The sequence below is a fragment of the Anticarsia gemmatalis genome, chromosome 11 (genome assembly GCF_050436995.1).
Source record: "Anticarsia gemmatalis isolate Benzon Research Colony breed Stoneville strain chromosome 11, ilAntGemm2 primary, whole genome shotgun sequence".
NCBI classification, from domain to species: domain Eukaryota; kingdom Metazoa; phylum Arthropoda; class Insecta; order Lepidoptera; family Erebidae; genus Anticarsia; species Anticarsia gemmatalis.
In genome coordinates, this window is record NC_134755.1 from 12917240 (window position 1) to 12935265 (window position 18026).

At 35.6% G+C, this 18026-nt stretch overlaps 1 protein-coding gene across 1 annotated transcript in view; it reads left to right on the forward strand.

The window, feature by feature from the left end:
* LOC142976686 (synaptic vesicle glycoprotein 2C-like) overlaps positions 1–17660 on the forward strand; it is a 46902-nt gene extending 29242 nt beyond the window's left edge. Inside the window, exons 3-12 of the mRNA XM_076120187.1 lie at positions 10504–10665; positions 11688–11832; positions 12396–12535; positions 13319–13563; positions 14593–14792; positions 15152–15299; positions 15761–15884; positions 16273–16432; positions 16920–17047; positions 17543–17660. Of these exons, the coding sequence (XP_075976302.1) occupies positions 10504–10665; positions 11688–11832; positions 12396–12535; positions 13319–13563; positions 14593–14792; positions 15152–15299; positions 15761–15884; positions 16273–16432; positions 16920–17047; positions 17543–17601 (1511 nt within the window). The 3' untranslated portion in view covers positions 17602–17660. The remainder of the gene's footprint in view (positions 1–10503; positions 10666–11687; positions 11833–12395; positions 12536–13318; positions 13564–14592; positions 14793–15151; positions 15300–15760; positions 15885–16272; positions 16433–16919; positions 17048–17542) is intronic.
* The last annotated feature ends 366 nt before the right edge of the window (positions 17661–18026 follow it).

An 18026-nucleotide genomic window follows, 5' to 3' on the forward strand; every position in this document is an offset into this window, starting at 1 on the left:
TAATTCTAGTAGCTAGTAGTAGCTTATTACCTTAGCTTTGCTAAGGTAATAAATGCTTTATTTTCTTGTCACATTAATGCAGTATTTGGTTTGTCTTTTTTGTTAGTATGTCAAATCGCAAAAACTACAAAAAAGATTTTAATAAGTTGTCTTGTACTCGTATCAACATTAAGGACTAATTTTGGACAGTTTTAGAGTACAATTAGTAATAGATTTGTGCAAATTTACAGATATATAAAAAGAGTGATAGTTAGTTAAATAGAAATGTGCTACTGTATTTGAAGTGTACATCTATAGAATTTTGGGAGAAATTGTAAGAAATTCCTGTAAATCGGACACGCCTGAGTCCGATTTACAGTGTAGTGATAGACAGACTCAAAATAGAAAGAAATACGAAATTGATTGTTATTTTTGAAAGTGTTTAGTCTGAATCAAATTACGATAGTCACTGTATATCTGTCTGGCGTTTCAAATATGTTTTTGTTTACATACGTGTTTACGTAGAGAAAAACATTTTGTGCAGTTTTGAAAATATTGCGTCCAACCAAAAATGTTTAGTAACTTCTTATATCTGTTTAAGGTCCTTAAAAATTTGTATTATACAATATATTAAAAATATCTTTCTTGTCTTGTTCTTATTCCAGGTTAAGTAGGGTCGGCCCATCATTTTTTCGCTCTAGCCGTTCTGTGCACTCCTGAAGTCAATCTGTTTCTCTTTTTCTTAGAATTCGTAGGTCCAAAAAGTTTAAAATAATGAAAATATCAACATCTGTAAAACATACAATAGTTTTACTAACGCATAACACAGTTTACCAAATCATATTTTATTCATATTTCGCCAAAGATATTCTACGAAATTGTCTTCTACGATTTCCACTCATTTTCCGCTGATTTTTCGTCGTGAAAAAAACAACGTGTCTAATATTCTATCATAGTTAGTAAACAACCTACGAAAGGCAATATCCTTGACTTTTAAAATACACCAATACATTAATCATCACACCCTTCACCTTCATCTAAGCGGTCATCCATCCATACCTCAACCTTTATCGTAAACAAACCGTACGCACTTCCACATTTATGAAAAAACAACCGTTTTACATAATTTAAACAATAACAATCAATCAATGTAACATCTAAATATGTTGTGAAGTTAACCAGAGTCCACACTGTCGGATGTTAACGATAGTGTTGTTGACTCATGTGTTTATTACCTTATGGGACATGATGGTGCAGAGGTTAAGGTGGTCGTTACGGCTACCGTCGGTCGTGGAATTGATTTTTATATTAAAGTAATTTCTGCTTTGCTTGCCACGTTTTTTGTTATTTGTATGTTTGTAAAGTAACCAAAAGCACAAGAAGTCCGTAAAACAAAAAAATAAGAGGTTTTTTTAATAATTCATTATTTTAACAAATACAGCCATGACATTTACTAGGAGGAAAATAAAAAATTAACTTTTAATTATAACACTAATTACACTAAGAAAATTCTTTTCATCATTCTTAATATAAAAAACCCAGTAACAAATGTCAGTAGAAGGATATCTTATATTATACGGGGATTAACGCAAACATGTATCTATGTATTTATTTACCTATATTCCATTGAAAGCATGTATAAGGTATTTACTTAGATTTATGTAATTTTTTTATGCTTACTGCTTCTGACGGTGTAGGCATTTTAGTATAAAATACTGTCTATAATCAATATTATAGTATATCTGTAAATAAATATTATTATTTAGCCATTCGGCGTTTATAATGCAGCCACTAAATGTATTAATTAAATAAAAAATTACGAATGTAGATTGACAAATAAAAAAAAATAAAAAAAACAGACTTAAAAATTCAAATATGTGAAACGTTTATGTATCACTACGTAGGAATCGAACCCAATCCCTCGAGGTCAACATTTACACACATGTATTATCACAGTTCAATAAAAATTACTTATTTAGTTGGAAATAGTGATCTAAATATAGTCTCACGGTGACATCCGGTTACGAAGTATTTGAAACGCATATAAGGTGTGTCCATATTAAGGTATTTGCGGAAAATTCTTGCGTGATAATGTATTAATGTGGACATGACCTAACATGGAAGATCTTCTCGAAGACATTGACATTGACATAGGGACAGCAAGTGTCCTTAGAGAGTACTAGACTTGCGATATGTTATATATGTATAATATATATTAGTTTGTTTGTATAGCCCATAGCCAGTTGCGCTCACCGGTCGGTACACATTCTGCGGGTTAAGCAACCCTTGGCGCGGTCATTCCATGGATGGGTGACCGCAGTATTCGGTCGGTCTCCGTGCTTGAGCACGCAAAAAGTCAGTCCCGGTTGTTGTCTATTATGGCGGGAATCGAACCCATTTGAACAACATAGCAATAAAATAATCTATACTAATATTATAAAGCTGAAGAGTTTGTTTGTTTGTTTGTTTGAAAGCGCTAATCTCAGGAACAACTGGTCCGATTTGAAAAATTCTTTCACTGTTAGATAGCCCTAATATTATAAAGCTGAAGAGTTTGTTTGTTTGTTTGATTGTTTGTTTGTTTGAAAGCGCTAATCTCAGGAACTACTGGTCCGATTTGAAAAATTCTTTCACTGTTAGATAGCCCATTTATCGAGGAAGGCTATAGGCTATATATCATCACGCTACGACCAATAGGAGCAGAGCAGCAGGAAAAAATGTTACAAAAACGGGGAAAATTTTGATTCATTCTCTCTTATGTGACGCAAGCGAAGTTGCGCGGGACAGCTAGTGAATTATAATTAGCAAAATGTATTGAAACATTTAATTGCTACTAAGTATAATAAAGAGAAAATCCGTAATATTATAAATTTCCAACATCATATTTCAACGTATTATCCGCATACATACAGGTAAGAATTTCAATTAAACCTAAAAATACACATCTGTTTCTGAGAATTAATGTACACACAAACACACACAGTTAGTAAACAGATCTAGGTAAATAGATAGACAATAACAATTAGACTGGCTGCCAAATAAACGAATACAGATTACGAGTTAGAGATACTACACACTAGTGTCCCTAGCGTGGACGGCAACGCAGCGTTTTTGCTGCGTATGTTCAACGTTTTTTGAAGACTTAAAAGTTTTCTTTGTGATATGATGATTGCTACGACTTACCTTAAAACGTATTCGTTATAAAGAAATGATATAGAATCGATATCGTTGGCGTTAATTAAATCTATAATAATTGCAAAATATACTCTATTATAGCGGCTAATCAAGTGATAGTTAAAAAAAATAACACAAATAAATAATTTTGGCATTTTACTATTATTTTTGTAAGAACTTGATGGAAGAAGGATGTGAATCAGGGGAGAGAAGTTTGTAAGCATGTGTGGTCTTTGGTAGTCAAGTGACGTTTTTTGGTCTCTACCTAACCTTATGGTTAAAAGGCGGGATTCTATGTATGTATCTTTGTATGAAAGGTTTTTAAAGGGGAAAATTCAATTTTATCGGTAATTTGCTTTGCTTACATCAATTTATATAAACGATATATTTTTAGTAGACACTAGTCTGAAGTACCTCTTAATTTTACGTACTAGTAAGAAAATTTACGAGTATTTTGTTTTTAAAGAATTTGTGACGCGAGTGAAGAGGAAATAAGAAATAAAACGTACTAATTTCTACGATGGATGGGCGGATGGACATTTCTCTTTACACTAGTTTTTAATGCGAAATCACTTGCGTAGTAAGTTTATGAAAAACAGCTTTTATGACATGTTTAAAAATGTATTGTTTCCTAGCGTTGACTTTTACAATGTCGAAATATTTACGCTGAGCAAAATTAGACCTGAAATAATTAATACTACTTATAATGAAACAGGTTTAAAAACCGATCGAAAATTAAAGGTAAGGATACCTTATTCGTCTAGCTGACGTTTCGATCGAATAACATTGACCGTGGTCGTGGAAAAGTCGGGTGAACATAATTTTTGGCATTAATGAACGGTTACCTTATTAAATGAAAACTGGAAATTTTTTTTATACATTTATATCTCAGATAAATTATCCGAAGGTATCGTTCCATATAATCGTCATACTTTTACATATACATCTTGTATATACTCATCACATCTGGACCATAATCTCAACGCTAAGTGTTAATAACTTCGAAGTAATAAACCGGACACAAACAGAGGAAGGAGCATTAAAACGATCGTTAATTTAGAACGTAAATCTCTTTATGATATACAGATGACAATTACTGTGTTTGTTTAGAAGATATAAGTAGATGATATCATGACTGTTAAAGTCTAAGGTATAATAAAATACGGGAATTAACGCGAACACGCATTTTACCTTAAAATGCCTAACCTTTTCGAGAGTTTAAAAGTTATGAAAGTCTAAGGTATTCTCAGAAGTTGAGTACCTATGATGATTTAATTAAATTTTTGAAAGACAACTCCCTCACTAAGATTTGCTCTTGTGTCGCGGGGACTTCTACACACATACAAACAACGGATACAAAGTACAAAAAAACCCGAAACAACTGTGGATCGCACAAATAATTGTTCCGTGTGGGACTCCAACCCAAGACGCAACGGTAGCGGTGTGGCGACCTTAACCGCTGCGCCACGGACGCAGTCTAAATGTGGTTTATTTACGTAATATTGCTATGTACGTAACTTATGATCTCGGGTCCAATGTACACAAATGTGCAGTCCTAAGTTTTTTTTATTTTCTTAATGGTCGTAAGGGTTTAGTATATAGTTATATAGATTATATATAGTATTAGTAGTAGTAGTAGATATATAGATTTGACTCATTACAGGTCTAAAAAATCAACTGTTTAGAGTTTAAAATGATGTAACTGAAACTTTTCGAAGGATATGCAATTCATTTATTTGAGTTAAGAGTGCAACTCACAGTTGACCAGTTTATTTTTAACTTAGTCTGAACATAAATAGTAACATTTACCTATTGTTAAGTTAAAATTAGAACCCGGAAATGCAACAAGTGACCTTGATAAAAATTGCACTAACTTACAAAAAATGTTATGCTGTAACCATTTTCATAAAAAAGCTGGCAAAGGCTAACGCTTGCCTATAACTCATAGCCAAGGCTTTTTATGTTCAAATGAAATTATCATTTTTTTTTACAAAAACTATATTAAAAAGTATTTGTAAGATGTGTGTTTGTGTAAGTTTCGTAAAAGCTGATAATGAGATAAAACGGCAAGAATTACACTGCTTGCAATATTCAATATTTTTGCAAAGTACTTTCTCACCTCTATTTAAATCATAAAATAATAATAAATTTAACCCATTACTGTCCCACTGCTGGGCAAGGGTCTCCTCCCGTAATGAGGGAGGGGTTAGGCCTTAAGTCCACCACGCTGGCCAAGTGCGGGTTGGGGACTTTGCATGCCCTCAATAAATGTATTAAACAAATTTTAGGCATGCAAGGTTTCCTCACGATGTTTTCCTTCACCGTTGGAGCATGTGATAATTATTTCTAATACACACATAACTTCGAAAAGTCATTGGTGTGTTGCCTCGGATTCGAACCTGCGACCACTGGCGTGGGAGGTGTCAACTTATACCACTCGGCTATCACTGCTATCTCGGCTATCACTGCTATCATATTACTCATAAAAACAATTTTATCTCTACAAAATTTATAACCACAAAGACTCACATTCATTATCTTTCAAAAAACAAACAAGCTTTCTCTACATTACCTCACAAATCAGTATAAAACGAGTTCTATTTCGGTAGAGTCTGTGTTTTAGAGGTAGAGTCTCCATCATAATTGCTGTCATTGTGCCAACACGACTCTATCATGACCTAGAGTTGATTCTATTTCAGTCAATCGACTCTACGATGTTTAGTTCCTATGTAGAGACACTTTTTATTATTTTGTTTTTGTACGCGCTTTTGTGTACATATTTACTTTAAGTACTTTATTTTTTTAATGGTTTAACGACTGTTGTTATTATTAACAGTTTAGACCTACTTTAAAACCTTATTTTTGACTGGCTCCGTGGCGCAGTGGTTTAGGTCGCCATGCCGCTAGCATTGCGTCGGGAGGTCGTAGGTTCGATTCCCTCATAATTGTCAATGCAGTTATTGTTGGAGCGCACAAATAATTGTTTCGGATATAGTCGCGGGGACTTTTACAAACATACAAACAACGGACCCAAAGCCTATACAACCTGACCCGAAACTATTTGTCGATCGCACAAAAAATTGTTCCTTGTGGGAATCAAATGATCTTTCGACGTAATGGTATCGGCGTGGCGACCTTAACCATTGCGCCATTTTGACTTCCAATTTTTTTGCTGATGTCCATTCCACATACATTGTTTATTTTGTTCGTTCATAACTGATTCATGTGCATATTTATTCAATGTATTGTAAATATTCTTTAAATATGTAATACAAAGAGATCACGAGACGAGACCGTGACGGATTTTAAACCTATTGTTGTAAATATAAAAATGTATTGTTGTTATTTAAATAGGTTGTTTCTTGCGTAAATTCAGTTTTATATAGGAAAAGGCTGAAGGAGTATAAAAGGCTAAAATTTTCTAAGTTCATACAACAATGTAAGGAATGGAAGAAGACGTTTCTCTAGAGTCGTCTTCTTCTTATCGTATGGTTAGTGGTCAACCTAGTGTCTAAGTTGTTCAAGCCGCCCGAAGGCCTTTGACGTGGCTTAACGTCTGTTATCTTAATTTACAACAACCGGGACCGACTTTTTGCGTGCCGTCATTTTACTAAAAACGACGAACGATTTTTATTTATTTAACTTGTCCGTTAGAAAATTAGAAATATGTCCAAAAAAGAGGCTTTAAAAGATTAGGTACATAAGAGATCTAATTTGAGGAAGAGTAGAATGTTAACAAATACCTCGCTATTCCAATAGCGCAATTCTCTTCAATCGATGCTGTCGGGTATCGAAGGTTTGACATTTTAAAGGACTGCCATAATAGTTCCAGCGACGCCCGCTAGCGTTGATCAGATTTTCATACAAAATTTCTCGATAGTTAGCAGGTTGTCTCTGGTCGATAGTGGTAGACAATATCTATTGAAGGGATTTTGCATTTGCACATTAAGAAGTTATTAAAACTTTCACCTAAATCAATCGCCTCTAAGATATTTTTAATTAAACAATATTAGATTATTCAACAATAATCAAACAATTACATCTATGTCCGCTTTTATAAAAAACTTTCCACTGATAACATTACCGTTCATATTCAAAACAAACAGAAATAGCCGAGCAAAGTCCGAAGTCTTTGACACACACAAATAGACAGAATGACGATCTTATATATACGTATTATTGTGTACGTAAGACTGTTTGTTCGTCACATATCTCGGAGATTTTTGTATGTGAAATTTTATTGGACTTTGATCTTTGGCATCGAGTTAGATTATTGGTTGTGCATTTTATAAAGTTTTACGCGTGTCAATATTGTTTTAAATTCAGTAGAGAGTTAACGTTTTTAAACTCTCGCGACTAGTACACATAATATTATAATGCAACGGGTCTTATACGCGATTGAAAATTTAAAGGTTAGGATACCTTATTTGCTGCCCGACGTTTCGATCGCATTACAACGACCGTGGTCACGAGCTGAGTTCCTAACCTTTAAATTTTCAATCGCGTATAAGACCCGTTGCATTATAATATTATCAGTAGAGAGTTTTAATTTTTACTATTATTACTTAAAATATTACATAATAGTTCTTGCTCGTGACTCCGTCCGCGTGGAATATGGCTTACTTGCATAGTTCCCCTTTCTGTAAAATTTCAGGGATAAAAACTGTCCTGTATGCTTTCTCGAGCCTCAAATTATCTTTTTATTCGGTACTAATAAATAAATAATAAACAAGTGTGTTTTCATTAGCTCTCATTTGGCTTCTGTAGAAAGTAGGCAAAAACTAGCTCTCAAAAGGTAATTTTAAGGTTCTATACAAGTAAATCTTTTCCGTAATTACTAACAGATAATCCTGAAAAAAAACCTCAATTTTCTGCCTTACAACGAAACGTCCAAATTAGTTACGTACAATCTCTTAAGCCGGCTAAGTATCACAAATTAGATTTGTGGCACGAAACCGAATCCAATTAATCGGCGGCGTCGACGCGCCGAGACATACACATAACTACTGTACTATAGGGTGCTATGATTTCATGTATTAAACTTGTAGCCCTTGTTGGTATAGTCCAACACTAAGTAGTGGTATTTTTTACTCGAGTATCGCCAACTGGTTAGCTATCGAGAAATTTTGTATGAAAATCTGATCAGCGCCTCTAGCGGGCGTTGTAGGAACTATTTTTGTAGATCATTTCAAATGTCAAATTTTCGGACTCGATAGTACTGACTGTAGAGAATCTTGCTATAGCACTCCTAATTTAGTAGAGATGCTGGATTGTCTACTACTATCGACTACCGACAACCGCTAGCTATCGAGAAATTTTATACGAAAATCTGTTTAGCGCCTCTACCGGGCTTCGTAAGAACTATTTTTAAGTACCGACTGTTGAGAATCGCACTCAGTATGCGTATCAGTTGACAATTACTGTATGTCAAATCTATGCCCACTATTCAGAACTAAATACATAAATTACCTATGGGAGTAAGGCGTGATTTTAACCGCGCGTATGTACGTAGGTAATAATCATGCATGCTAAGATTCTCCACTAAGTTGTCAGACTATAATACATTAAAGGTTATGGGTGACCTTTTGTTAAGTGTCGTTTTACATAGGTAGGTTAAACGTGCTCTATTTAAGTAATTTTCGTAGGCGTATGTTAGTAGTTTTATTTTTAGATCGCTTTTTATTACTGTAGGTTAACCTTTGCAAACTATCATGTTGAAATTGCGCTAGGGAACTGAAAATGGCGGTATTGTTTTATATAAGACTGGTTACTAGAATCACTGCGTTATCCCTTAAAAGATCTTTTAAGGGATGATTTATATTTTACTAGGGCGTACCTGGGTTTTACGTGGTCGTATCGTGTACGTAGCATTTTAATAAAACGCTGTGCAACTCGAAGACGGCAGTTATCTTTCAAAAAAAAATTAATTTGTGCCCTATGAGCACTACGGCGAGGTATGGTTTAATACCTAAATTGCTGTGGCAGGAGTGGCAAAAGCCGCCTGCTCCTGCTATTTACTTCTATATGAATAGCTGAACCAAGCATTTTTAGGTAGAAGTTTGAAGATATCAAAGGCGCTGTGCCTAAATATGCTTTATATTGGAGGCGATTTCCTGAACTTTAAATGTTTGTACACTGCATACGACTAGCTGTGGTAAAACCTATATAAATATATAATAAGTGGAGAAAATAAATCATTTATTAAACAAAAATTAACTGTCTAAAAGAAAAAATAATAGTTTTAAAATGTAAATATACACAAGCTATCGGCTAGACATCTACACAATCCACGTGCAACAAATTAACCCGTCAAGGAATCAAACCTAATAACCAATTGTTTCAATGGATGATCACATCGTCATATCATTGATCATAATGCATTTGCGTCTATTGAGCGTCGTTACAGCAAGTGATCTCAATATCGATTCAATTCAACACTAATGTGCAGAATCGGTTTTAAAAAAGTCTTTGACATATATAAATTGGCTATCTATCCTTGGTGCTCTATAAATAATTGCGTGTGCATTTTTTATGACTATTTATTGATTGAGATGTATGTGTCTGTCTTGCAAATGTAGGTACTGCCTCCGTGGCGCGGTGGTTAAAGTCCCCACGCCGCTACCATTCGGGAGGGTTCGATTCCCACACGGAATAATTATTTTCGCGATCCTTAAGTAATTGTTTCGGGTCTGGTTGTGCTTTGTGTCCGTTGTTTGTATGTTTGTAAAACTTCCGGCGAGTGCGGGAGTTATCTTATAAAATAGCCCTTAAAATACTCTTTTCTTTTCCTTTTTTAAGTAAAAGGTGTTCAATTCACGTGTTGCATTTTAAATGAAATTAACAATAAGTGAATTTTTTTCAAGGTGAATGACTCACCTTGAAAATGGTTCACTGTCATTAATTCAGCAGAAAAGTCCCGATTTAGATAACACTAAAGTGTTTGTTTCAAATACTTGACAAGTTTATTGTCTTCTTCGATTTTAAAAGCTATAATTACTCGGAAACGTGATAGAAAACAAAGTGGCTATAAGTCATGAATTTAATCTGCCAATGTCGTTTTGTATTAGGAGGCTACAACCACATGCAAAGACTTAAACGGCAATATTCTACTATTATTGACTATTGGCAACTGGCTGATATTAGACATTCGGCTAGCTTTCGCAAACCAGCTAGCTATCAACAGCCGGCAACCGACAAATATAATCTGTATGGACATCAGCGCCCCTAGCGGGAGTAGTAGGAACTATTGTTCACGTATACATTTTAAATTGTTAAACTCTCGATTCACGACTCTACCGCCTTTATTTTTAAAATGTTGATCGATCTTAACTCCTGATTTCTTTCTTCCAGGTTACGGCTGTTTTCAATGGTTGCTGCTGATGTCATGTGGCGCCATCTACGCAGTATGCGCGCTCAGCACCACCACCCTCAGTTTTGTGCTGCCGGCTGCCGAGAACGACTTCAATCTGACCTCCAGTGATAAAGGCAGGCTTACTGCTACACCACTTATTGGTAAGTTACACCGCCGGAGCTGTCATGTTATTTTCATAAACTCCTAAAAAAAACTTGGTTTATTGTTTCTGCAGGAGTATTTTCCTTTATATTCGCGCGTAATCCGTTTTCATGACTAGAGGCTCCTCTTTTATTGCAAAGTTGTGAGCTGGGATCTAACAGTAATAAGTAGATCACTCCAATGGATCTTAGAATAGTTCCCTAAAGTTAAAAAGGACTAAAATTTTAAACAATTACCTGTCACTTTTGAACGAGTCAATTTTAGAAATTAATAAGTCCAGAAAATTCAACTTCTTATTTCAGTTTAATTTTAGCAGTTCTCAAAGATGCCTTTACTAAGAGTAACACTAAGTTACAATAGGAGAAACATGACTTAACTTCCTCACAATCCAAGTAGATCATTACGCAGTAGTCAGCAATGTTATTATGAATGAGTAGATATTCGGAACATTTATAACCTATGAACTGTTCCGCCATCAAGTATGTGCTACGTGTGCCAACATAGTGTAACGTCAGAGAGACTTGTCAGAGTTCCAAGTTCAGCGCCGGCCTGAGGTGTTCATAAAATTCATTGACATGATTGAAAAACTACCGCTTTTTAAATTTTACCGTTATCCATTTTTTCTGTCATGCACCTAAGTCTTATTTGGGACTTATTGACTGCTTCGAGATTCCTAGCAAGAGATTATTTGATCGAGCAAATATTAAATTAACATATTTATTTTAACGTATGTATTTAAATAATATTTCTCACTGCGTATAACTTATCATTAATGTAACACAACGTATATGAGAGAGTGGCTAGGCTCTAAATCAACCATGCTGGCTCAGTGCGGGTTAGGGACTTTGATCCTCTACAAAGCCCTGTGATAAAAATATGTTAAGCGTGAAAGATCAAAATGATCAAGATGAAACCTTACATTAATTTCAAATATTATATCTTCTAAAAGTCCTTGGCCAGCTATGAGTTGCAAGGACACATAAACTTAATGATAATAAATCAAATGTAATCTTGTCTCCAGGAATGTGCGTGGGCTCGTACTTCTGGGGCAACCTGGCGGACGCGCGAGGACGCAAGATGGCCATCATCGGAGCTCTACTGCTGGACGCGACGGCAGCCTTCTTATCCTCAGTGGTGCAGACGTTCTCTGCTTTCTTAGCTTGCAGGTATCTAGAATGGAAATGAATGATTACTTATCCGGGATATCAGCAAAAATATTTTAATTTTGTACAATGCATTTTTAAGCTTCAAGTCTGTGACTAAAGTTTAAAGTTTGTAAACTCTTTACGTGCGGCTGACACATCATATCAAGCATTTTGCCTCGACTTAAGTGTAAAATTACGGCTTATAAATTTAGGGTTGGACATATAGGGTTAGAAACTTTGTTCTACAAGAGATTTGATTGCTTTTCGACATTACAAGCTATTGGTCTCGCATTGGTAATTTTTAACGTGATTTTGTCCGAAATCTATTCTCATCACACACACATTATACACTCATGCCTGCAGTTGCTGAAGCATATTGGGTATACTACGATTTATAATCTGTACGTGCGACTGCACCCGAATTTTTAGCTGATTATGCCGCCTATGTTTTTCCCAGGACATAATCTATCGCTACTACGTGAGAGCCATATACACAAAAAAAACACATTTTATTTACAATCACTTTGAGTATTATTTGTATCGTACCCGACGTAACTATTCGTTGTAGACTATGTATATTACAGGTTCTTCTCTGGGTTCGGCATCATCGGCGCCACCGGCCTCATCTTCCCTTACTTCGGAGACTTCCTGTCCCTCAGGCACAGAGATGTGATGCTGTGCCGGCTTGAAGTCTTCTGGACCTTTGGCACTATTCTGTTGCCAGGTAAGAGCCTTCTCAATATTTGAAAACCTTTATGATTTAAATCAGCGCGCTGGTTTTTTTAAGGACAAGGACTGTTTAAAGGACTGTTTAAGGACAACCTTTAGATGGGTCTTAAACATACTTAAAAAAAGGTTCCTGTAATTCTATGGAAGGAAAATGGCGTCCAAACAAAAAAATTTAGCTGAAAGTATAATTTAAAAAAACCCTATGTGTCTAGAACACTATAAAGCTCATTAACTTAACAGACATATAATTTATCATCATTGACACCACAATTTTGTAGACAAATGACTTGTCTCTGAATGTTGCCGACACCGGGAAGGTCGCCGGTATATTGGCAACGCACACGACATTCATGCCAATTTAGATACAGATACACTGGCATACACGCAAAATTTAGGAAAGTTCTTATTTAAATGGTCAAAGGAATGGAAGTCAGTGGTGTTCAATGTTACATCTATTTTTTTATGAGGAGTAACAGAAGGCACACAAAAGAAGAGATATCATTATATTTAACAATTTTGGGATTGTTAAAACATATCGAGATCTGTTGTTAGAGAACTTGAAAATTTAAAAAATGTTTAACATTTATGCTTGGGACAATTTTTTACTAATGAGGAAAATCAGAAAAGACTAAAAAAACGATATTGGAGCCTGCTCCCTGTCTTACAGGATGCAGCAATACCAGTATTTTACTAAAATAACAGCCATATAATCAAAAAGTAACCAATGCAATTTTTATCTACCAACAATAATATAAATTACTTTTCGTACTTTTTCCAGGTATCGCATTCCTCATAATCCCGGACCCAAGGTTCAACTGGGCGATCGGGCCTCCCTTCTCCTACACCTCGTGGAGGGTGTTCGTCGCCGCCTGCGGGATCCCCTCACTCCTGGTGGTGCTGCTCCTCATCCCGTTCCCCGAGAGCCCCAGATACCTGCTGTACGCGAACAAAGCTGAACAGGCCCTGCAAGTACTACAGAGGATCTTTGTGGTCAATACTAAGCTGCATGAGAAAGATTTTCCAGTGAGTATTAAAGTATTTTGTATTTTGTATGAAGGTGCATGATACATCAAGTGGTTGCAAGATCGAACCCGAGACAGCACATCAACGACTTTTCGAAGTTAAGAAGTATAAGAAATAATTATCACTTGTTCCAACGGTGAAGGAAAACATTGTGATGCAACCTTGCAACAGTCCTTGATGGAATGCAAAGTCCCCAACCCGCAGTTACCAGCGTGGTGGACTCAAGGCCTAATCTTTCCCTCATTACGGGAGGAGACCCTTGCCCAGCAGTGGGACAGTAATATTAGTATCAATGGGCTTATCTTATTTGCCGGAGAACAGACTACAGAGGGTACATACATATATATTTTAATGCGCCTGGTCAAAATCGCAGAATGTAAGCAACACTACTTGTATTAAACAAGAATTTCAGCGGTTTATATGTCGATAGGCGCTTGAAAAAAATTGAAATGCATACCCATTTTAGACTCACAATAAAGCCACTAGCTGCTGTTTTGTTTGTACGGAGCAAGATAGCAATTTAAAAAATTGACCAATTTGAACAGATAAGCATAACAGTTTAAAATACCATTCATTGAAATTGATAGTGTTCTCAAATAGGATAAAGACGAGCAACATAATAGCAACGTATCACGCAATTCTGTAAAATTACATTATTTCTGTTGCTATGAAAAATAACAAAACTCTGAGTCTAATTGAATGCTAACCTGAATCCTTTTAAAAACAACAAGTAATCATTTGGACCCCTTATTCTGAAGTTTGTTTTTTGCTATAATTAAGAGATCTATCGTTGTATAGATCCTATCTGTTCCTGAAACGTAAATCTCTAAACATCTAAAGTAATCAATTAAATTATTGTTTTGCTTCAGCTGTTAAATCCAAAAAATATCCTTTTTTCATAAACAGATACCTCTGAGAACATAAGATAAAATATATTGCATTTACAAAATAAGTTCTAGTCATGGAAATGGATTTACATGTACATTATCTGCCTTTATAATGCCTCAAAATAAACTTATTTTTTTATAGGTGGAGTCAATGATAAGTGCGGGCGAGGGTGAGGAAGAGGAGGTGGTATCAGCAGACACGAACGGCAACGAGACCAAGACCTCCCTGACCTGGGGCCAGCGCTGGCAGGCGTTCTGGGTTAGGAAGAAGATGCTCATCACTCCGCCTTATATCGGCCTGCTGGTGCTGTGCTGCTTCGTGGACTTTGGACTTATGTTCAGGTAAAACTTTAATAAAATTTATAATTATTCAGCTTTTAATATCAAATGTAGTTTTAAACCAAAAATGGTTTCTTCTCAGTATTCCGACTAGTATTTCGATTCTCTGCATTCAGTACTGTCGAGTATCGAAAGTTTGACATCTAAAATGTATTGCCAAAATAGTTCCCAAGACGCCCGTTAGAGGCGTTGTCGATAGTCGATAGTGAAAGAGAATCGAGCTACACGTTTAAACTGTCTCGGTTTTTAAATATTGATAATGTGGATGGAGTTTCATAATTTATTGGGAAGGTATAAGACTATTTTCCTTAAGGCCATTATTAATTTTGCGTGACGTTTATTAGTTTTACCTTATTTTCCAGTTACTACACTTTGATGATGTGGTTCCCGGACCTGTTCGAAAGGTTCAGTCAGTTCTCCTCCTTGTATCCTGACACTTCAGCTGGAGTGTGCGAGGTCTCCTTCGCTCTTGCCAACCATACTTCTGACGTCACGTCCAGTGTGGCTATTGTAAGTACATAACTGTCAATCATGACCATAGCCTAGTCATGTAATAAACCAGGGTTTATGTATCCGGTTGGATCGAAAGTTTTGTCAAAGAATTCCCAATGATATATCACGGAACTAATAGTATAGAATAGCATGTAAGGAGACATGCTATTCTCTACTACTATTTCTATGTGCCTCTTGTATGCTCAGAATGAGTTTTGGCCACGCCACATGTAAGGTTAACAATGTTGCTTAAGACTGGCTCATTTCTTAAGTCAGCCATGATTGCGCACAGTATAGAGACCAGTTTTATTGAATCAAGCAAGCTGCGCGGAAGTATCTTTGTAACAAATCGAAATGTTTATTTTTATCTTTACTTTTTCATTCTAAGTATATTCCATATCCTTCGCTAATATGTCTGCTAAGCCAGCCAAAAATTTAAATTTAAAATATCGATTAACATACCATTTGTATTGTTTCAGCATAAGGCAGCAAGCATAGACGACAGAGTGTACATCCACACGCTAGTGGTGGCGCTCAGCTGCGTACCGACCGCGCTGTGGGTCGGTCTCACCATTAATATTGTAGGGAAGAAGTTGATGCTTGGTAAGTACCTAAATACTTTTAATTACCTATTTACTCTTCGATGTGCGATGAACTAGATATTCTTGATAGAAATTGAAATTTTGAAAGTAGTAACTAACCATACATTAAGAAAGAAGATCCAGTTGTGCGATTTCTCTTCTCTATTCGGTTCTCTCGAAGCGTATTTATTTTTGACATAAAAAAATACCTTGAATTCGTTTTTATAAAATATGTTAGAAGAACTGATTAATATTTACTTGATAGCCAGTTTATTTATGGAATAAAGGAAACAGCAACATTAATCAAATTTAATAGTTTTTTTTATGAAGCAGGCGTTTGCAAAATAGGAGTCCTCTTTTTATTGAAAACCCATACCTCTTCTATATTCTCATGTTTTTGTTTATTCCAGTGATAATGTTAATAAGTTCGGGTCTGGCCGCACTGGGACTGAACCTGGTGCGTTCGTCTCTAGAGAACTTGATTCTATCCTGCGTGTTTGAAGCTATTGTGAGTTGTACGGAAGCTGTGCTCTTCTGCGTCATCTGCGAGATTTTCCCGACCAAAGTTGCGTAAGTAATATTTATTAAACTAGTTACTCTTTTTTTTCAACTGATTCTTGGTGATCGCACTTGTTTTGAGTGAAAACCCGTGTCCAATGTTAAAATAACATTTTCTATCCTTTTTTATTAGGAACCTAAAGTTCATATGATGCTCAATTAGAAGAATGCCTCTGTCGTCTGGATGGTTGTGTTCACCTTTGCTAATCACAAGGCCAATGAGTGTTAAATCCTAAATTGGAGAATTGCTATTGTATTTTTGAAGGCAAGGAAAAATGCTTTTGCTTTTTTAAATATATGTAAATTTATATTACAGTAGTTACTATTCCTATCAGTACCCAAAGTTGAGTAACGTGCCGGATACATAGAATAGGCTTGCCTCCAACCACATGGTTCTAACATTGTAATTAGCGAAATAAGCGTGTCTTTCACACACCTTTGCCCTAAACCTGATGATGACGATGTTGTTGTATACTAACGTTTGTATGTATGTTTGCAGCGCGACGGCTATGGCAGTGACAGTGATGTGCGGTCGGATTGGCGCGATCGTTGGTAACGTGGTGTTCGGCGCACTCGTCGACGAGCACTGCGTCGTGCCTATATATATGTTTGGCACTTTCCTAATTAGTAAGTATAACTACAACTAGTAAGACTTAGTAAAAGTAAGGTGGTTCTTCTTGAAAAGGTTATTTTCCTGGAGACCTTTTGGTGTCTTGAACAATGTGCTAGCAAGCTATTGCGGAGGATTTTCATTTTCAAGCATAGTTATCGAAATTACCAGTGATTATTACTGACAAGAAAATTACTGGTACTATTATAATTATACTTAACTATGTATTTTTGTCGTCCTTATATGGTTTCTTATTTATCTGTTGAGTAGAACTTGGCTTCACTGTTTTATACGGTCTTGCACCCGTCTCATCTTATTCAGCAATACCCTATCCACGCAAGAGACAAAATAATAAATACGCTAAACTTTTTTGCTCCGCTTAAACCACATTATTCTTCATGCAAATCACAAAGAAAGTTAAAAATTTGGCTCAAAAGAAGTTTTTTTTAAACACTCAACCGCTCGCTACGCTAGTATTTATCAATATTCTAATATTATTATTTTTGTTTCAGCGAGTGGGCTCCTGTGTATAATACTCCCGAAGAGCACGCGGCCGGAGCGGCACCCGTAGTGATCCCCTAGTATATACTGTTATATTTTTATATTAATAAAATAATTATAATCCACAATTATGAGGAATTTTATTTTCAACACTCCCTTTTCTCTTGTATGGTATCCGCCTACCTCTTATGGGAAAAAGGCGTGATTTAGTATGTATTAGTCTTCTAAAAATAAAAACAAAAGATGTATCATTCTCTAAGAACCTAAAAAAAATAGCACTTTAGCTTTAGTAGCATCCCAAACAAGACCATCATTAAATTATAAATAATTAATTAGCTATTTTAAGGATACCTCTAAAACTCAGAACTGAATCATATAATAAGCCCAAAAGGAAAAAAAAAACTTCCTTCCAAAAAAAAACTACCAGCTAAGCCCAATCTAAAGTTATGAAATAACAAACATAAAAAAAGGCTAATTGAAAACCTCCTCCTTTTT